The sequence below is a fragment of the Aythya marila genome, assembly GCF_965140915.1.
Source record: "Aythya marila genome assembly, chromosome: 6".
Lineage (NCBI taxonomy): Eukaryota > Metazoa > Chordata > Aves > Anseriformes > Anatidae > Aythya > Aythya marila.
In genome coordinates this window covers 13952170-13974114 of record NC_139047.1, presented here as the reverse complement: position 1 = coordinate 13974114, position 21945 = coordinate 13952170, and the positions used below count along the sequence as shown (strand labels likewise).

General features: G+C 39.8%; 1 protein-coding gene across 4 annotated transcripts in view; it reads left to right on the top strand.

Moving 5' to 3' along the window:
• Positions 1 to 463: 463 nt before the first annotated feature.
• Positions 464 to 21945, top strand: part of ABI2 (abl interactor 2) — a 59375-nt gene continuing 37893 nt past the window's right edge. For all 4 annotated transcript variants that reach the window (XM_082763764.1, XM_082763763.1, XM_082763762.1 and 1 more), the window contains exon 1: positions 464 to 648. In XM_082763764.1, coding sequence (XP_082619890.1) covers positions 532 to 648 — 117 coding nt within the window. In that variant the 5' untranslated portion in view covers positions 464 to 531. The remainder of the gene's footprint in view (positions 649 to 21945) is intronic.

The window sequence follows — 21945 nt, the reverse complement described above, 5'->3', positions numbered from 1 at the left end:
GGGAAGAACTAAAAAGCTGAGGACTGTGTCTCCGGGCAAGCATCCCTCTGGGCACGGATTTTTATCTCATTTTTGAGGGAAAAAAGCCTTTCCGAGAGGTTGCTGGCGGAAAGGAGCGCCCAGCCCCGGCCGCGCAGCCCGCCCGGCCCTCAGGGGGCTCCCGGTCCGGCCGAGCCCCTCAGCGCCGGGAGCCGGAAGTGGGCGCGGGGGGGCCCGGGGGAGGGAGGGAGGGAAGGAGAGAAGGGGGGGGGGGGGGGGTGCCTGGCGGCATGCGCAGCGGGGTTCGCCCGTCCGTGCCCCGCCCCCGCCGCGGTGGGGGTCCCGCGCGCGCTCCCTGCCCGCGGCGCGAGGCCGGGCCCGTGCGGCGGGTGGCGGCGGGGGCGCGCGCGGAGCGGAGCGGAGCGGGCAGGGGACGGAGCGGGGTGGGGAGGGGAGGGGGGGGTGGGTGCGAGAGGAGAGGACGGGAGAGGACAGACAGACAGACGGCTGGACGGACGGACAGACGGACGGAGGGGGCGAGAGGATGTGAAGATGGCGGAGCTGCAGATGCTGCTGGAGGAGGAGATCCCGGGGGGGCGCCGGGCCCTGTTCGACAGCTACACGAACCTGGAGCGGGTGGCCGAGTACTGCGAGACCAACTACATCCAGGTGCGGGCCGGGCCGGGCCGGGGCGGGGCGCGCGGCGCCTCAGCGGATCAACGGCCGCGTGCCGCCTAACGGTCGCCCAACGGCCGCCGCGCTGAGGGGATAACGGGCGGGCGGCCCGGGCGGGGGGGAGGCCGCTTCGCCTCCAGAATTAAGCGCCCCGGTGTGAAAGGTGTGACTGCTTGCTACGCGAAATCGCCTCTCCTCCGCGGGTGTGCTCGGTATTCGCTGCTGCTCGCCCCTCCGCTGACAGCAGCGCCGTGAGCCAGGGAGCTCCCCGGCTGCCCCCGACCCGGCGTTGTGCTGCACAGCCCCGCGCTGCCCGCGGTCTGCCCGTCCGTGATGTGTCTCCCCTGCCGAGCAGGGCTGCGGTGGTATCCAGAGCTCCCCAGCGGCAGGCGGCGGTGGCATGGAGCTGAGGAGGTGTAAGTTGGTACCGCAGTCTGTGCTTTCTGCCGTGACCGCTGAGGAGCCAGCTGGCCGGCTCCGATTGTTCCTTTCGTGCTGCTTTCACTAGGAAGTGAAATATGTTCCTTTGGTGATCGTGGGGTCAAATGGAAGAGTTTCCCCCCAAACGAAAGAAAACAGCCGTCAGTTGTCAGCCGTTCCTCCGAACGGTCTGAGCGTGTGGGAAGGGGAGAAGGGGGACATGGATTTGTGGTGTCAGTGCCGAGGAAAGCGCAAAGGCTCCTGGTTTTATTTTTGCTTTCAGTCCTCTAAGTGGAGAGTGCTTGTGTGTTTCCTGAGGGCGAGTGGGGCTGAGATCTGTGGCTAGATTGTTTTTGCAGTGAAAACGGGAGAGCTTATTTAAACAGGCAAAGAATAATGAAGATTTCTCTGTAAAGAAGCTCAGGCTCTTTCTTTCAAATTGTTGAATGACAAACCATCTCGCAGAGAGAAGACTTTGAATATTTTGGGTCATTTGCCTAACATGACAATGCAATGAAATTCTATAGATGCACCTTGTTATGTAATTAATAACGTTTCATGTGCTGAATTAGTGTGACGTGCATTCTTTAAGGAAAATACAGTGAAATATTTTCTTTTAGCCATAAACTGATACGCTTGTATTTAAATCAGTACTTTTTTGAAAACAGGGAAACTGATTTTTTTCTGAGAGAGGAGAGTGTCTTAGAAGGCAGATCTGGTAGGAAGAAGTGGATGTAGCTTTTTTGGTTGTTGTTCTGTGACCTTTTTTGTTTTCTTCCTGTAAATCAAAGAATATAAAATTTGTATTGAACAGCTCCACTTCTATTGTTTCAATAAAAACTACAGAGGAGGCCTCCATGCTGTTTCATACAAATAGAGAACGAAAAAAGAGGGTTATTGCCCCGGTTGGTGTACAGTCTGTAAGATAGCCTAGATAACAGGAGATGGGTACAGACAGATGGTGAGTGAAGGAAGAGAATGAGACACTTTTGGTCAGCCTGATGGGTTCTGGCCACTGTGCATCAATATCACCCCGACTGCTGGCAATTTGTCCAACCATCGTGACAACAGAGAGCTTTGAGAGGGAGGTGAGAGTGAGAGAACGGAATTGTGTTGTGAGTGCTGAGTGAAGTGCAGTGTGGAATCACTGCATGAAAAGGTTTAAATTTTTAAGTAGGGAATGGAGGACCTCGGCCAGGTGGTAGGCTTTGGCCTTTAGATTTGGCTGAGAGACTAGAGGGCAGGATTACTGTAGAGCAGACGTCCAACTGGAAGAGATTCTGGATTAGTAATGTGAGTGTCCTTATAGCAAATCTGCTAGGGAGTTCACCCCATGTTCACAGTGCCAAAACTACATAAACTCCTGGTTAGGATCCATACCCAAAGATATATATATATATATATATATATATATATATATATATATATATTTTCCCCCTGCAAGAGTGGGAGTGAGTAATTGGATATAACTAACAGAATTGGGGATTTTGCTTCTAATAATAATTATTCCAAAAATCATTATGCACAATGAAGTCCAAATTACGTTTTAAAAAAATGCTTGGATTTTGTGACAAAGATGTGCTTGTAATTGCTCAGAAATATGTGGCAGAGTAATCTTCTAGAAAGTCAAAAAATATTCCAGAAGATGGACTAATTCTACTGTAATCCTTTAATGTTTCATTGTTGACAGAAGGTTTTATCATGGATATTCCTGAGATCTAGCAGGGGCTCAGTACACGACTGAGATCCGAGTTTGATCTGCTGGATGATAGGCATGACAGCGATAGGGGTGTTGAAGACATTTCATTGCCTTGTATCTGTCAGTCAACAAGCTGTCACCTCATCCCTCCCCCCCCCCCCCCCCTTTGACAGTTGGTGTTTTGAGGTGGTTTTATTGTCAACTACAGAAATTGTTGCAAAAGTCAGTGGAGGCATAGGTCAGTTTAATAGATGCTTTGGAGTTCAGCGAGAAGGTGAATGTTTTTCCTATTTGCAACATCTTTGCAACATCATAGCAGCTTCAAAACAATTGAGCTCATTCTCTCTTAGGTGTGGGAATTGCTAGGTCATAGTCATAGAGCTGTGGTGGCTGTAGCTCATTAGACTTCTGCTTATGGAATTAAAAATGTTCTTTAAATTTTGACAGGGTTTGATTACCCAAATTACGATTGATATTACTGAGCTCAGTTACTTAACAACAGGGAATGTTAAATAAATCGTTACCCTTCCCCTGAGTCTGTGATACAGCAGTATATCAGAGCACATCAGCTTAAAATTTTGTGATAAATAACTAGGAAATACAGCAAATATATAATAAATGGAACTGAAGCAATGAAAGATGAAAAGCTACTATTTGGACAATAAAAAAAAAAAAAAGGCTTTTTCATTCACTGTTTTTCCACAATGGCTGTTCCTTTTAAATTTTCCCACCAGGAAAATTTGGTCTCCCAGCTCTCTAGCCAATCAATTAATCTAGTAAGGTGGTGTATTTTTCAAGAGGCACTACTCTTAAATAGGAAAATAAGTTGCTAGAATAAACATTTAAAAAATGATTTTCACTTGCATAGTACAACAATTAATACTTTTGCTGTGATTATGATTGTACCGTAGATTAGAATATATATATTTTTTTAATTTTAAACGTAAGTGCATGAATTACACATTTAAATCTGCTTGTGTTACTACAGAAATCAGATCAGCTTTCTGTTAAGAAGCTGTCTTCTAATAACTTGGAGAAATCATAGAGTTACTGCTATGTATTGACACAATGTCAATCACGGGTTAAATTTTATGCTGCCTTGATATTATACTTGATATTATACAATATCGAGTAATATTATACTATTATATGTTATACTGTATTATACTTGATATTATAAAAACATTTTTGCAGTCCACATTGATTTATCTGAGTCTTTCATAAAAAGCAGAGAAAAGTTTTCTAGTTACAATGGTGTAAATAGAGCATAGAGCTTTCTAGAGTAACTGGATGCTTGTATCTGTTAACTTGCCGTTTTCAAAGTGTCAAAAAAAATTATCAGATTGGTGGCTTTTCAGCCCGTACATATCTAGCAGGAACAGATACAGGGTGAAGTCCCTCCAGCAAAGTCAGCTCACACAATTGAGTGAAAAGCCAAGCCTCTGTGTCCTGTCCAGCATTCAGAAAGTGTGTGGGATTTCTGTGTGCTGTGTTCTCCAGATGCTTCTAACGGGCTCTGTATTTCTTGGTCTTTCAAGACTCTTATGCTTTGCTTGCCTTTTCTAGAGACTGAAAAGGAGGATCGAGCTTTTCTTTGGGTTTTCCTGTCTTCATAGTCTTCATGTTGCTGTGATTGTACTGAGTTTTATACGTGGAAAAGCCCTTGTATTTGCAAGGGGAAGGGTTTTAGTCATTTAATGTGAAATTTCTGCTGAGCTGCTTGTAACGACTGGTATAAGTAGCTAACTTGCTTATAAACCATTAATTCCTTAGACACACAAGTTTGAGAAAGATCTCTGTTCTCTTTGCTGAAGATGAGATATGTATCACCTTAACAAAAACAACTGATTTATTTTTATTTTATTTTAATGATGAGAAAGTGGTTTTCACGGTTTTCAGTTCTCCCGTTCCTTAAATTTGTTTCCTTTTAAATCCAACTTTGGTGAAGAGTTGGTTAAGCTTAGTGTTGATAGAAGACTCATTTGGCAGGCGTTAAAGTGGGTGTTGATGAGATCCAGAGAATTTTTGTCCAGAATTTCAGGAAGATGCTGTCAGGTTAAAACTCTTTAAAAATACAAAGTAAATGGGTACCCTACTACTTTCTTCAGTGTTTCTGCTCTCATGCTGTCTCATGTTCAGACTGTAGATCACTTACAAGGTTTCCACGTTCCCTTAAAGTGGAGAAGTAACTGGATGGTGGGTAGTGGTGCTGCTGTAACAGAACTAGTAATAATACTGATGATCTTCTTGGCTTCTTTTACTTTTTCATGTCCTCCTTCCCTTTTACTTATTGTATCTCCAACTGTCAGAGTTTTAAGGACTCGATAATTTAAAGGGAGGTTGACAGGTGCTACTGGAAGTTGGATGGGGAGTTGGATAGCCTCCATATTGCATTATTAGGGTATACAAATAGAAAAACCCTCTGAAGTGACACCACATGTTTTCAGTATTTATGACAAAATTAGGAAAAAAAAAAGTGCTAAAAGATGCCATTTATGTTTATGGATCTTTGATTTGAATGTTCTGAAATAAAATCCCATGGCAGTAGTTCAGTCACAGTGTATGCTTCTCTCGGTTGCAACTGTATTAAACGGCTGTACAAATTGTTTCTGCATGGCTCTCTGCTGAAGATTTGCAGAGAGCTTGTTGGTAGGTTGGTGAGTTTTGTGGGGGTAATGGAGATACAGGCTCATCCTGTTTTCTTCAAAGAGAGTCAGAGTAGCTGGTAAAGTTGGTGAAGTATTTATCACTCAACCACTGTACTTCCTCTTGCATTAACTGTGCTGTGTTTTGCCAGGAAAGCAAATTTAATTCATTTAATAGTGTCACAAGTTCAAATGAGGGTTCAGGAAGAGTAGAATTGATTTCTGTTGAGTGGATATGGAAATAACATGAGACATTTTATCAGTGGGAGTTGCTGGTGGTAATACTTTATTTATAAACATGAAAATTGGTAAATATGCACATTGCCATTAGAAAGTAAGTCTTGTAATGCTGTTAGTTAGAAGTGGCATTCTTGTAGTTCCCTTCTATAGGTTATTTTCTGATTGTAGTTACTGAATAAGAGGGATCAGGAATTGTAATTCAGTCTAGCAAGCTTCTGCATCTTGCAGTTGATAAGCTCTCTAAAATGTATTGTTTGTTGCCTGTGTTTTACCGGTGTTTGCAGCCATTCATCTTTGTGGCTTAGTGCTGTAGGTTTTAAGGCAGGAAGTGGTGCACCACAGTGGTACACCAAGTAAAACAAGACTTTCTCCAGTCGGTACTTGAACGAGTGAAATCTTACTCTGCTGTGTTCAGCAGAATATTTTATTTGAGAAGAAGACAGATTTGTGTTAACTGCCAAGTTTTGCAACAGATTTTGAGTGCAGTCTACATGCCAATCTTTGGCCTAATTTACTGGATTTTTTTTTTTAATATACTGTATTTTCAACCTTAATTGTTCATCTGAAATTAATATCTTGCTTTGTAATCAAAATCCTGTAAATTTTGTTGAATACCATTATCTGGTATTTTAGTTATGTGGCTGCTTGCACTTCAACAGTGCAGGTAATGGCAGCACAATGAATTTAGGTGCATTTTCTCTGTCACGTTCTACATATGCTATTCACTTTTCTTATAGCTTATTTCCCAGTAGATGTCATTGTAATATCTGTTCTTAATGGTCTTTCAGCCTGAAATACAAGTAATTGCTTTATTATTATTGGCTTACTGTTACCGTAGTGAAGTTGTTTTACGTTCAGTGAATTGAAGGAGAGGGACAAACATTATTAGGTTTGGGTTTTGTTAGCCTCTATGTCTCAGTTATACACAGAGCCAAAGCTAGTTTTGTGCTGAACTCATAAATTAAGCATATAATATTTTCTTAGAGTTAAAAGCTGTGATACATAGATGTGAATGTTCTTATTAGGGTAATTTGTAACTTTGTTATGAATATATTGCTTGAATTTATATGAACTCTAACAGAATACTTGGGAATAACTTTTGGACTTTTTGTCTGTTTTTGAGCTGGTTGGTAGTTTACTGAAGTTGATTCTTACTACAGATCATACCAGGTTTTTAAAACTATACTTCTAGAAGATCAGATCAAGGCTGTTAGGTTGTGTTTTTTTTTTTCAGCAGATTTAAGGGAAGCCTGAGGTGGTTTTGTTTGAAGATGCTCATTTCAATCTGCATGCCGTGATTATCAAAATTATTTAAGTTTCAAACTGATATTTACATAAATACATAAGCTTCATAAGAACTGTTTCCTGTATTGTGAACTATTGTTCTTTTATATCTGGATGCCATCTGTCTTGTTAGGAGTTTTGTTGAAAGTAACTGATAAACAAGCTGATGACACATATTTTTTGATGTGTTACAGGAAGAAAATTTTTAGGCAATTTATTTGGAGGTTGGTAAACTTCATTAGAAAGCAAATTTTATTTTCTTTTATTGTTTTTGGTCAATGTGGTCAAGGACTAAGATAAACCTTGCAAAAATTTCTGTAAGGTTTTGTTTTTTGGTGTTAGTATAAATAGGTTCACTGTGTTTGATGGAGAAAGTGGTTCAATTTGGATTTCATATCTGAAGGAAAAACATTCAATCATAGTTACCTAGAATTAAGTAAATTTTGCTTTGGAGTGGCTTATGAGAGGAAGGTTACTTACTTGTCTGCGTGAAATATTAAGTTCCACTGATGGGATTGAGGTTTTCAGGCAGGCTGCCCCAGTCTTTCAGCACTGGAGGGCAGATACTAACTTTCTCTGTCCAGTGCATTGCCAGCGGGTTATGGCTCTAAATTTTGTGCTGGGGGCAGGAACACTAAGAGTCATTGTGGCTGAGATTTATGAAGGCCTGCCCTAGGCATGTCCAGTTTTGAAGTGCAGATATTGAATGGGTTGTCTGTTGGACCATCCTGAAAAATACTGTGTTTTGTAGATTTTGCCTTTAAAATAGCTGAGTGCATAAATTCTTCCTGTTACCCACCTAGAAGCCTACAGTAGTTAGAGCAGTGCCTCCCAAAGGATGCAAATCTTAGACTCTGCTGTTGTTTAGGAGCAAGATCCCTGAGTTCATCTAGCATCTTTTTGAATCCAGTTCTTTCTATATCCTAGTGCCAGGTCTGGTCCTTACCTGGTCATTGGTGAGCCTGTCTAGTTAGCATGCCATTATGAAAAGTTTACAGTCATTGTCATTTTTTATAAATACATCCATTAGGGGAACTAGTGAAAACAAAAGCCAACTTCTTATCACACCAGTAACAGCAAAATTGGAGACCGAGGTGGTTGACAGACATCAGATATATCGATTAATGCATGTATGAGTAGGACCTGGAAAATGGGGCAGTAGTTTTTGATAGATAATAAATTAAAGACTGTAATTAAAATAATATGCAAGTAATGTTGTGAAGAGTGTGAACAATGTACACTAGTTTTCCATTTTTCTTGAACCAAGGTACAAGGATTCTCAATTTAGTTTGATAATGCTGCTTGAGTTTGGTAATACTTCTTAATGTAATCTTTGGAATTATTGCTATGAGTTCAGGCTCAGTGTTTAATGGGATTCCAAAAAGGCTAAAGAGATGTTTTGAAGAAATGATAAGGATATAAGCAGTTTTATTTTCTGGTTTTGTATGTTTTTGCCTTGCATTTGTTTTGAATTTGTCCATGATGGATTTTTTTGCCCATATATATTAAAGTATTTTGCACTGTCCACTCTAATCCATTCGTATCTGATGGGCATGCGTATAAATCAACAAGTCTGGATAACAGAAAAAGTTACCTGCGGACTGTGGATTTCTGTTACAATTATCTGGTGGTGATAAGTTACTTTAAACCATCTCCAGCTTGAGGACACTTCTGCAGTCACTAAGAGACTTGTTGATATGAGTTAACAGAACTACTTTAAATCCTTACCGTATTGTGATTTGCTTAAAATTTAAATTTTGCTTATAGGATATACATAGAGGATATTATACATATAGGATATTTACATTGATTTTAGTCATAATTTCAGAGGGACCTTGACAGGCTTGAGAGATGGGCTCATGCAAAGCTCACGAGGTTCAGCAAGACCAAGTTCAAGGTCCTGCACGTGGGTTGGGACAATCCCAAGCCCAAATACAGCCTGAGTAGAGAACAGGTTGAGAGCAACCCTAAGAAGAGAAGGCTGTAGGAAGACCTTACAGCTGCCTTCCAGTACCTAAAGGGAGCCTATGGGGAAAGCTGGAGAAGGGACCCTTTGTCAGCTAGTGGAGTGATAGGACAAGGGGGGATGGCTTTAAACTGGAAGAGGGTAGATTTAGATTAGACATCATGAAGAAATTATTCTCTCAGAGGGTGGTGAGGCGCTGGAACAGGTTGCCCAGAGAAGCTGTGAATGCCCCATTTCTGGAAGCATTCAAGGCCAGGTAGGATGGGGCTTTGAGCACCCATTTCAGATCTGAGGTTCTGGAATCAATTTGGAGGTGTACTGCACAGTTATTATATTATATTATATAAAATATAATATATATTATATATTATATATTTTTTTGGTTTGTTATGTATAGTATTAGTTTGTCAAAATGTCGTTCCCACCCCCCCTCCTTTTTTTGACTAAACACAGAGTCCTCCGGGATACCATTCTCTTAACTATGTGCCTCTTCACAAGCCAAATCACAACTTGAGCAGCCATAACTTGAGCAGTCAGCTTTTTTTTTTTTACCTAATTCTTTCATTTTTAAGTAATACAGCTCTGATTAGACGCTTTTCCTCTTTAGACCTTATACTTTACTAATCTGGGTAAGTACCACATTTGTTTACAAACAGAGTGGAAGGAGCTTTTTTCATTTTTTTGGACTGGGTTTTATATGCACGTAAGCCTGTGTTTGGACATAGTCCTTTAAGAATTGTTTTCATATGTTTCTTCTGGGGAACATAGGGGGGAAAAAGGATGGTATTTCCTGTGTTTTAGGGACAATCTTACAGAGGATTGGAAGATAGCGAGTGTTACAAAAAAGCCAATTGTCAGTGTCTGGGAGGTGCAGAATTAGAGGTTATGCAGTTGGCTGGGCATCCTGCAAAATGAATAAGAGAATTGCTTGACTACAAAGCAGCTTGGAAATTTCCTCTCCCTCTGTGCCTCTCTCTTAAAGTCTCCCTATCAATCATAACATGAAACTCTTCTTTCCAGGGTAGGTTTATTTATTGGCATAACTAGATGGGTAGAGAGATGATATTATTTAAACATATCTTGTCAAATGAAAAGGCCTTTTGTGCAGCAGTTTAATTCATTAGGGTATTGAGAAAAGCTCTTTTTTTTTTTTTTTCTGATGGTAGTAGAACTTGCTGAATCTACTGTTGTAACAACCTATTAGGACAACTTGAAAACAAATGAATTAACATCCAAAAAAATGAAAGAATGCAAGGCAAGAGAACCTTTTGTAAAATTAAAAGGTATTCAGCATTTGAAATGTTATTTCTTGTGTGGTTGCACTCCCTGACGTTTCTATTCTTGTGATAAGAGAGAGCTCAGAACTATCAGAACAATAATGTTGTTGAAATGGGTGAGTAAGCAACTTCAGAACTCTTTCTGTATGAGAATGATGGTGAAGGTAAAATCAAAGGTGGGGATTTCTCATTTCCTGTAACAAAACTGCTGAGAGGAGTACTGCGGTCTTTTACTAGTTTGCAGCATCATTTTCTATTTGTGTGCCATAAACTTTAATTTCTATAATTTCAATGTAGCATAACTATGCTAAGCATGATGATGTAACTGGTCACTACATTAAGATACACTGAAAAGAGCTTCACCATTTTGTGTTTTCTTTTAAACTGTGACATTGCTGGAAAACCCTGTATCAGTAATGAACAAAGTGGTGGTGATGCAGAGGACTGGTGTTTGGTATTTGAGCTTGGCTTGTTGCTCATGTCGGACTGGCTATGGCACAGAGCTGCCCAGCTGGGATGAGTACTTGGTTGCCTGGTGGCCATTGGATTTGGCTTGGAGGACATGAGCTATGCTGTCTCCAACATGGTAGCTCACTGTGTGGAGGTTTCCACTGGATTGCCCATGGGCATTTGTAGTGCTGTGGGTTACAGAGTAAAAGGTGTTGAGGGTGAAGAGAAGGGGTTTTCCTTAAGCCCAAATTTATCCAAGCACAGAGATATGCTCTCAGTACTGCAGGAAAAAGATTCTGCTGACTGACTAAAAGTCTGTTCCGTGTTATTGTGCTTTTGTGTTGAACTTCCTGCGTGTTGTTTCTTTATGTCTCCGGAGGTGTCAGGGCAGTCTAGCTTTTACTGTTTGTATCCTTCCTTTTAATGACTATTATTTCCTTTGTTCTACTGAAGCTAAGGAAACTCTTACGTGGGATTATTACAGGTATCTAAATCTAAGTGGTAGCACTTCTGAATGCAATCTCCGAATTGGTTTACCATATTTGTCTTGGCTAGTTCCTGAGCCAGAGACGCTTCTTCGTTGGCTTTCAGCTGTGGGGAAAAAGGTCAAGAGACATGCTTTTAAGTTGCAGGCATGCTGTGGGTGCAGTTCAAGCAGGTTGGCTTCAATACTGCACATAATCCTTAGTGATGTGGTTTATGGTTGAGAGCTCTTGCCATTATGAGAGCTACCAGAATGAATAAAATTATATGGTATTGCTGGTACTGGATATGGTGAAATTTGGCGCATACAGGGAATAGGATAATAATTCTTATCTGTGGGATTAAAGTTGTTCTTTTACTGAAGTATTTGTGACCCGATTTAGATTGTATAGCAGGAAAGAATTGTTTTCCCTTATTTGAGGCACCTATAGTCTGTATCTGGCTCTTCTTTGAAACCTGTGTGTAAAAACTGACTTTTAAGACTACTGTACCTGCAAGAATTCATTAGTAGGAATTTTGTTAGATGAGGATAATAAAAGATTGTTTTATTTCGTGGAAGTTCTGAGCTTAAGTTTAATTGGACTATGGATGTGGCTGTTGTAGGGGAAAAATAGCTGTACATTTTTAGCTTCTGCCAAGATGTGTGTGACAGATGGTGTCTTGTCTGTCCAATATGAATTCTTTCTGCTGTATAAATATTGATTGGAGAAAATAAATGGTGTTCCGTAGCTTTAAAAGATATATTCTTGTTGGTACAAGAGTGATTAATGCATATTTAAAAAGGTCTTGGACAGAATAGCACTGGTACATGCAAAACTTAGCACCTGGACAAATCTAAAAGGCCTGGTAGAAGTCTCTCTTCTGTTTTGAGGAAATAAAATGGTCCCTGTGACTTCTTTTGTGGTAAAAAAAAACACAACATACTTTATTCAAAGTGGTTGTCTGGAACATAATCAGTAAATGTGCAAAGATGGTCAGCTGCTAATCTTTGGGCAGCGCAGGTGCTTGATGCTGTATTCAGAGGCCTTGTCTGCTCATTCATCTGTCCTTTTCTCAAGTACCCTTCCAATTTTTGGGATGACCAACTCTTTTTGTGACAGACTTGGTGGAACTTCAGGGCTTCAGAACTTTGTGCTGATCTCAAATAACTCATTTGTCTGATTCTTTGTCAGGAATGTCAGGAACTATATTCTGTAGCTGTTGCCTCTACAAGGTCCTGCACAGAAATTTGCTTCCAGATGTTATCCGGGGTATTGTTGAAATTGTGTTTTTTCAAGGAACCTTATCATGCAATTCTCATGGGGTTAGACATAATAATTTTACTAACCTCCTGTGGTGTTGGTATTTGGTACATAATCAACTGTCTGTGCACATAAGTAAAAACAACCACGTAGAATTCATGGAAGTTCCACTGAGGCATCCATTTCTAGTATTTTGTCTACCAGTTAATACCAATACTGTGCTTTTCTTAAGCACTTTTTTATGTTGCTGTTGTTTTTTATTTTCCTTTGAATACAGGGTTGAATTTTACAACTTGAAGGTATTGTGCGCATCTTGTAACATAGAATTACTATCATCAATTATTGTAATTTAAGTACGAATAGCAGACTATGGAGATATAGAAGAATACCTATCTGGAGCATAAGCAATAGAGCAGTCAAACCTGTACCAATAAAAGCATACACTTCAGTGGCATATTCTTACGAAAAGCGCTAGCTTTAGGTCAGATATTCTTTCCTTCCTCCAAGTTTCTCCTTTTTCTTTCCATAGGTTTTCATTTATAGCTGTGATTTTATATAATTATTTTCTAAATTTCATTCAGAAAATACATCAGAATATTTTTCAGTAATTTTAATAATTACTGAAAATTCTTCAAGTGTGCAGAATTAACATGACCAGTGAGTCACTTAGCACAGTCGTTCAAACAATAGTTTTGGGGTTCAGCCAAAATAAACAGTCCTGATTAAGAAAAATTAAACAACTGTGGAGTGTTTAGACAGAACGGTAACTGAATGCTTTCTGTTGAACTAGTAGGTTATGCCAAACTGTTAAGACACAAAAAGCTGGAAAAATGTCCATTTCAGCCCTTTTGCTATACTTAGTCAACTCTCTGATCTGTCATTCACTGTTGTACTCAGAAAGTTTATTATTTCACCAAAATATTTTATCTTATGTTTTATATAATAGAATAAATAATAAATAAATAAATAGAATAAATAAATAGAATAAATAAATAGAATAAATAAATAAAGAAATAATAGAATTACCACAGTAGCAACTACATTGAAGTGTTGATGTGCTTCTTGCCCTTCAGTAGGCTTCCTGAAATCAAACTAACTCCTTGTAGAATTTATATGTCTTCATATTTTTGGTAGAAGTAAACTTGGCTAATGTATTTAATCTTAAAACCAATCTGAAGTGTTTTGTACACTCAAATGTAAGAATAGGTATGTGTGGGTCAGGGGTTTCTGAAGTTCATTAACGCTGAGTAACCATTATTAAATTTACAGCAGTCTTACACATTCACTGTATGAAATCCTTGGTATTGTTCTGAATGAATTTTCAGAAAAATATAATCTCTTCATGCTCATCCAGACTTAGCATTCGGAACCATGGTCTTTTATAGCTGAGCAGGAAGACCCTTACTGCTGCTAGGTTTACATCTTTCAAGTTCTAGCTTTTCTTTAGCAGCAAGAAATTTCTACATACATGTATTGCTAGAGAGGAATTCTGAAATGGCTCTGTGACCTGCAAGGGAATCACTGTGTTTTCTGAGCTGGGAAATGTAAAAATTACTGTATGTGGAAAAAAACTTTGCCCAAGCTAGATTTGTTTGTTAGGCATATTGCGTTTTCATACTTCGTTGTGATATTTGTTTATTCCTAAAATAAGTAATTGTGTAATTTGCAGAAGGAACTAGTATTTGAATTGTTTGGAGATGACTGTATTATGGTTTTACTATAGTTAACATGGGAGATTAAATGCACATTCTTTGATTGCATTTAATAGGTCATTATATTGCTTTAAAAAATGGAGTTACCGCTGACATAGAACAGTCTCTGGGCAAGAAGCGCTGTAATTAGTGTGAAAGTAGGTCATGCTTAGGAAAATCTGTGTCTAAAATACAGATTTCGGTGGAAAGAATTACAGAAAACTTGATGCTGTGGGGTTAAGTTATATGCAGCAGGTTGAACAGCACTTTGCGTGCTATTCTGGAGCTACATAGCAATTGACAGAAGGTTTACTTCTAAATTTGAAGTAAATGGACCAAAACTGCTAGTTAAATTGGAAGAAAGAGGATAACTGCTACTTACAGTGCCTGCATTTATTTGTTCTGTTTTTCTCTGCTAATTTTTTATGATTCTTAAATTGTAGAAACATAGCAAAGTTTGAGTCTGATTAAAATGAAAACTCTACTGCAGCTCTCTGGTTCTTGTGTGCTGGCAACCCTTAAAAACATGAACAAATTGAAGAACTTTTGAAAAATGCTTATTTCTAGCAATTTACCTTTTGGGATTTAAGACTGGGGCTCCTCCTCTCTGGAGGAGATGACTTTCAGATTATCGGTTGTTCAGCAATTCCTCAAGGGCTGCAGAGCAGAGATCTAGAGCTCAGCTAACAAAGGTTGCTGCATAAGAGGCTGGAATCCCACTCTCCGCCAATATTGTGTTTTGTCCAGTGCTATGGTAACAGGAGCAAAAGGTTGGAAAAACATTCCATGCCAGAAAAGTGAGCAGATGCAGCTCTCAGGGCACACAAGAAACAAATCTGTTGAATAGGAAGGCTCCGGTTTTGTTCAGCAGTTCTTAGCGTGAACTTTTCCTGACTTCCTGCCACTTCTTTATGTTGGGAATGGTAGTTTGTGTAATTGGGCGCTCTGCCTGGTTCATTGATGCCTGTTTAGCACCGGGTGTCACCACCACCTTCAGCGGAGCGGTACAGCAGAGGTCACCTTTCAGCAGGCTGACTGTGGGCATCATGAACAAATTGACCTGTGCTCTGTGTGTTCTGCTGAAAGCAAGGGAAAAGGCCTGTGAGCTGTGGGGACTGCTGTGATTTTTCAGTCAGACAAAAGTATTTGTGTCTGGTCATGTAATGAGGTGCGAACGTGCATCTTGGGTGATAAGGCTCTGGCATACTTGGTGATGTAGCGGTGGAGGAATTGGAGACTTTGGCGTTTAGCTAGTTCTACAGTAGGCAGTAAGGGCTGTCCCCTCTTCTTGAGAGAGAGAGGAGCATGCTCCATGGTTGGAGTGAGGGGAGAGATTGGGGAACCTTTCCTGGGCCGATGCAGGGAAACCTCTTCAGATTTCTCAGTTCCCATGTTTAGTGTTGATCAGCTGCCACTGGATCTCTTTGAGGCTCTGCTTGTTTGAGCATAAATCTCTAGGTGTGGGAGGGTCAGTATGCTGCCAGGGGCTCTGTCACCTCACAGAAGTATGTTGTATGCTGCTACTGTTGTGTGAAGGTTTCTTTTTTTGAGGTTTCTTTTCTGATCTCTACGTTCTTATATGAAATAAAATATATATATTTTTTGTTCTGTCAGGTTATGTATCCGAACCTGTTCCTTTCAGTATGTCTGAACTGGCAGCAGCTTTAAAAAGCACCAAATAAGAATCATTTCAGATGATTTTCAAATGATTAACTGATTATTGTGAAGGGGGCTGTGTAAGCCAAGCAGGGTAATTTCCTAGAAAATGAAGATGATTATGCCAATCCCTGGCCCCTGGTTGGTTTAAGGGGCCTTCTTCTCTATCTCTGAATTGGCAGATTCCTGTTACTTGGTAGCTGCATGGTTATCAGTTATCAAAAGTAGCTAATTTAAAATACATTAACTTACAGAATGATAACATAGGGGGGGCTGCCAGCGTGAGGAGGTCGGGACAGTGGAAGTCCACTGAGGGCCTTGCATTAGTTGTTTTGACAATGCAGGCAGAGTTTGGGGCATGGCACAGCCACGGTTGTTGGGGCAGACAGCAAAGGCTGCCCAGTGGCCTGTGTTCCTGGGGCCACGGGACTCCTTTCTGTGCTGCCCAAAGACATGGGACTGCAGAAAGAATAGGCCAATGGCAGGCTGATATAGCTGTGCTGAGTGATGTGGCTGGCATCTCCACCTGTTTGATTACCTCTCTTTTGGGAGCTGCTGGCTGAACAGGGTGCATATCATCCCCTTACATGCTGTAGTTACTCTTCGGCAATTACAGGCTGTCCTGCCATCGGACTAATTATGTTTGTATATAGGCTGTAAACTATGATGATGGATGATGCGGCTGTGTGTCCTACTTAGCTTTTCTTGCTATGAGGTTGCAGTGTCTGGCAGTGGACGCTTGGAAGCAGAACCTTCTTCTATTGCCACAGCTAACTCTGCCTGTGATTTGAAATGAAAGCTGTTAGTTGGCCTCTGTCGTTGCTATGTACTGAAGTGATCTGAGAAGTTATACTTGGATGGAGAAACTGACAAAGTTGGGCAATAACTCAAATGTTGCATTTTGGGGGAGCTGAGATAGACATCCTTCGTAGGGTAGATTTTGTTAGATTTCTTGAGAGAAAAAAATAAATCTGTTCCTCTGATAGTGTTAAGGAGAAAATGGTGTGAATAATACTGTTTGTATAGTGGAGTGTAATTATTGTATGATTGTAGCTTGTTCTGGCTTCTGAAGGCCACTTGGATTCTGAAAAGTGACTTTTGCAAATGGCGTAATGACGTTTAATTGTTATCAAGTAGCTGTAAAATCAAATATGAGTTGAAGTGCATCAATGATCCTTACTTGCACACTCAGTGAAAAGTAAAGCTTCCTCAGTGAGTGAAGAGCTGTAGAACAGCAGGTGCGTGAAACAGTAGCGATAAGTCTCTGGATCTTTGCTCTTTCTTTCTGAGGTCCTTCATTCAGCACATCTGTATTGGAGTAGTCTCTTATGGCCACAAATTTGATTAGCTTACTGATATTAAAGCTGAAGTTGGCCTTGTTTTTGGAACTCTAATAATTACATTGATGAATGAAATAGAAAATTATCCACTTCTTTCAGCTGCGTTATTGCCAAAGAGCTAACAGTGAGGTGAAGAATCCACTGATTAACAAAATAAACAGTGACAGCCTTAAATACTCGTGGAGAATAGATTTCTGTCATTGCTGGTCACTTCTCAAGGAAGAGCTACATTTGATGCTGTAAACCAGTGATGAATTACTATTAATGTAACTTCATGTTAGCTACACTTCAGATGCAGATGTATTTGGATGCTAGCAGGCTGTTCAGTTTCTAGTGATAAATCATTTTAAACTATATTATTTATGTGTTGAACAACCTTTATTATAACCTTGTCTAGGTTTTTTTTTTTTTTTTTTTTTTGGGCATAAACAGGACTTTGGCTCTGTTTTCAAAGAATAGGAAGTTGCTAGTTTTGATGAGAGCAGGACATTTGCATGTGAAAAACGGTCTTCAGTGCTTGTATCTGTGGGAAAATAAAATCCTAAATTTGATCCTGGTGTTATTTAAGGGAAGCAGATGACAGATTTATTGCAATGATGCTGGCAGCATGAAAACAGTGGTGTAAGTGATTAGATGCTAGTTGGGCAAGTTGTGCTCGACCACTGCTATCATTTGTTACCTTTTTCTTCTGGGTGCAGTAGACTGATAGTCTTGTCATAAATTTCAGACCAGTAGGTTAGTTTTGCCCTTACTGGCAGCCTTGAATGCAGTATGCATTTAAAAAAAAAAAAAAAAAGTTTTTCCATTTCAGAGGCTAGTTAGATTTGTGTATATTTTTTGAAAGGTAGTTTTCCTAGCTACTAATCAAACCTACATTTAGAGGGCCAGCACAGAAATGAAAATACCTAATGATTCAACTGCAGTAAAAAGATAAGACTAATTTAGTGAGAATGACCACCTGATATTGACTGCAAAGGTTTACTGATACTGAGTTTCAGCTGGCTTAAAGTTTCAGAAGTCACACTTATGATCTAGAAATTCCACTAACACTTAGTACATTGTTAGTATTTTAGTAATCTGAAAAACAGAACAGCCTGATGTTTCACAAGTATAAATAGGAGTATGTTCCTCAGCTAGCATGTTTTTTTTTAATAGTATTCAGATAAGTTAAGCTAAATTGTCATCATAATTTACTCATAAAAGTGGAAATAACCTTATTTATATTTATATTCATATCTGTGGAATACGATGAATGCAAGTAACCTTGCATTTGAAAATGGCTTTTCTTTTTTAAGTTCATTGCTTCCTGTTTAAATTGTAGAATCTAATTATAGGGCTTATGCATTTTTAATTGTAAAACTGGTATCTTCTCTAATGGTTACGTTTAGCCTAAATGCCAAAAGTTCCCTATACAGCTTTTTAAATTGATGTGCTTACATTACTGTGTGATCTGAGCTCAAAAGGTGATGCGTTTGATTACATTTAGGATATTCAAAATTCACAATACTATGAGAGTAGTCCTAATTGCTTTTTTTTTTTTTTTTGACTTGTGTTCAGAAGAGCTGACTGCAGTAACTTCACATTTAAAGGTATTTCAATTGAAAAACGCATTGAATGAGCAGCAAGTTAAATGCTTTTGTTTAGGTGTCGATTACAGAGGCTCTTCATGCAATTGTGAAGAAATACAGTTTTTGGTTAAACAGTTATTTACAATGTGGGATGGTTTAGATGCCTGCTACCTCTTTCAGTGTGTGGACAGTCCACTCATGGCTCAAGTTTAATTGTAGCATTGATTCTTGCACCGTTTCTTCTGCGAGTAGTTTGCTAATAAAAAAAAGCAAATGAGTCGCTAGTAAACTAACATGTTCCATTTTTACTAGGTGGTACAAAGGCTGGTCAAGCAGGTTACTTTAACTAGAGCTATCTATCCATATAAGGGCATGTTAAAATATTGCAAAGTAAATACTGTCTCCAAATTCTGGAGGTCCCATTTCTTGTAAGTTGTATGCCAAATAATCAGTCCCACTGATTACTTGGCATACAACTTACAAGAAATGGGACCCACTAGTCCCAGTGCATCTTGGTGCTTGTGGTTGCTGTTGAATACAGAAAGCTGTCAGTGGGTTTTCGGAAGCCTGTGTATGAGAAAGAGATTCCTATTCACATCTGAAATATGGCTTGGTTATGTTTCTTAATATTTGATTAATTCATAATGGTTAGGGTATAGAGTACATGTAAGTGAGTGAGATGACTACTACCTCTCCTTGTTCTTAAAACAAATATATAAACATTTAAATGGGGTCATGAAGAGGTCAAGCTAGGCCTTTTCCCTGCTGATATAATAACACCAATAATTGCACAAATGAGCAATATGTAGAGAAGACTGTTTACATGTAGGGATGAATTATTTAGAGATAACAGTATTCTAATTGACACAGAAGAAAAACTCCCCCCAAATCCAAGTACTTTGGAGCTCTGGTTATACTGAAAAATAGGTGAACTGGATTTCCTCCTGTATTCCTCCAGTATGCAGGATCCTCCTGCACATCTGAAAGGGAGATACTGGAGTTTTCTAATTGTTCTGTGGCATTATTTTTTTCAAGATCTCTGGAATACTAGGAATGAGCAGTTCTAGTAGTGAAGAAAGGAGTAAGGAATATTCTTGAGTAAGTACATATTTAATGAGGTAGTTTGTTTAAAACAAAGCTATTCTTTTTTTACTGTCAATTATGTAACTTTTTGGCTTGATTCTTGCATAATTATTAAATTAATGATGCCTAGCATTTTTCTCAATCATTTTTTCTAGCTTACCAAAGGTCCTTGGAAAGCACTTGGGTAGGCTAAGCAAATACCATCTGTGCAGTTGAATAAATGTGTATAAAATATTTAATTATGGGTAAGGCACATTTTGTTCTGAATAGCGAAAGCTTGTTGAACTCTGTCATGCCGACCACTGAATTCCACATCCTTTCTACTGCGAGCAATTTGGGTTATACAATCTAGTATAAAAAAAATAGAAATATTTTCAGGTGAACATTTGTACTGAGTTCAATACATTCCTGAGTTTTGTTAGAGTTAGTGTCCCTCTAAGTCCATCTTTGGACTTGCATATAGAAGTGCAATTGTGTGGGGTACCACTTCCTGCTGCAGCAGAGGTGGCCATTCCCAGTAGTAGCAGGAACATCCTTGGCTGGCAGAAGCACCAGGTGAGCTCTTCGTGGTGTTAAGATGATGGTCTTACAGCTGAGAGCAACAGCAAAGCATGCTGCTTTGTGACTCAGTGGGAACCGCCTGGTGTGGGTATTGTGTGGAGAAGAACGTTAATGCTGAGCTGCTGAAGAATGTGGGAACAGAAAACATCAATGATCCGAACTCCTTAAGGCTGTGCAGATGATCTACTTGTGATGTTCAACTATCTTCCTAACATTGCTTGAGAAGTTGAAGCTGGGAGTTCAAGAAAAAGCTTTCAAAGTTTGTTTCAGAGAATTTTCAGCTCTGTATAAAGGTATGCAGAGCAAATCATATTTGTTCAGGTTATCAGCCAAATACCCAGACTGGACCTCTCAATCAAAAGGGTTTTTATGCTAATAACAGTTCCCAGTGTGTTTGTAGGATTGCTGTTTTATGAGAAGCCAGTTCCTTGTTGAACTAGTGTAAATGGGGGTAACTTGAATTTAGCTGGTAGGTGTGTACATCAGTGAAAGACTAGCTCTGAATGTAGATTTATGTTTATATTTCTTTAAGCAGTAAAACTGGAGCAGGGGCTCCTAATTTCTAAAATGATAGATTGTCTTCCTTTTGTTCTCCAACTCTTTGGCTATTAATGAAACAAATTGTGCTTGTTGGCTTCTACTCAGCTATTCTGGATGTACAGTGTGCTAATGTAAATCAGCAGTTTCTGCTGCTATAAATAGACTTCAACAGCAGCTGCGGAGCAAAACTGACAAGCTTCTGGTCATTTTTATTATTGCCATTCAGAAAGTGTTTGAATAGCTGTGAAAGTGTCCTGTGGTGTGTATGCTTGCTGTAGCAATGATATTTGGAGACTGAGCTGAGGCTACGAAGAGAGCGAGAGTGCATTTAGATGCCAGTGGTGTGAGAGCTAAGACTGAGAGTTGTGTTCCTCCATTTGGAAGTCCTTAAGCTACGTTTGGAGCTTTTTTCTATAAAATGCATGTTACCCAGCTGGCTGAAAGTCAGGAGTTCTTAGATGGAGTCCGGACTCCATATTTTTCTGATGTCTTTATAGCTAGATATAAGCCTTTATAAGCATCCTTGACTGTGGGACATCAGCATATTGTGGCCTGAGAAGTTGTCCCCTAACATGTTTAGTTTCTTATTCTGCTGAGGTGTTTTCTTTTGTTGCATAGTTGGGCAAGAATGCTTGCCTTCTACAGTATCCTTCTCCTCCTGCACCACCTTAGGAGCTCTTGCATGATGAATAGCAACTGCTGCTATCCTCCCATCTAGGAAGCAGAATGGAAAGTGGCAGCTGCATGGCCTGCAAAAGTGGATGCTAGGAGGCCAATCATTGTTGTGGCTGGATACGGGAGATGCTGCCAGGACAGGAAAAGTACTGAATATTTTTCATATGGGCATTTAATGGAGTCCTATGCTTATGTTTACATGTTGTTGTTTTTTTCTCTTAAAATCCTGCTTTTGAGGATCTTGGTACAAGGTCTCAGGAAATATCTTTAGCTGCAAGAATGATTTTCCTGTAGTAAAGATACACTTAATTTCTGTGCTGCCCTGGAGTGCATGTGGTCAAACAGAAGGTAGAGTCAGCTTATGCTGAAAGAGAGGGAATTGCTTTATTTTCCCTCTCTAGGACAAGCGTGTTTCTTGAATCTCAATATGCACCCGTGTGAAAAATAGGAAGGTGGGAGCAGAACCTACTTG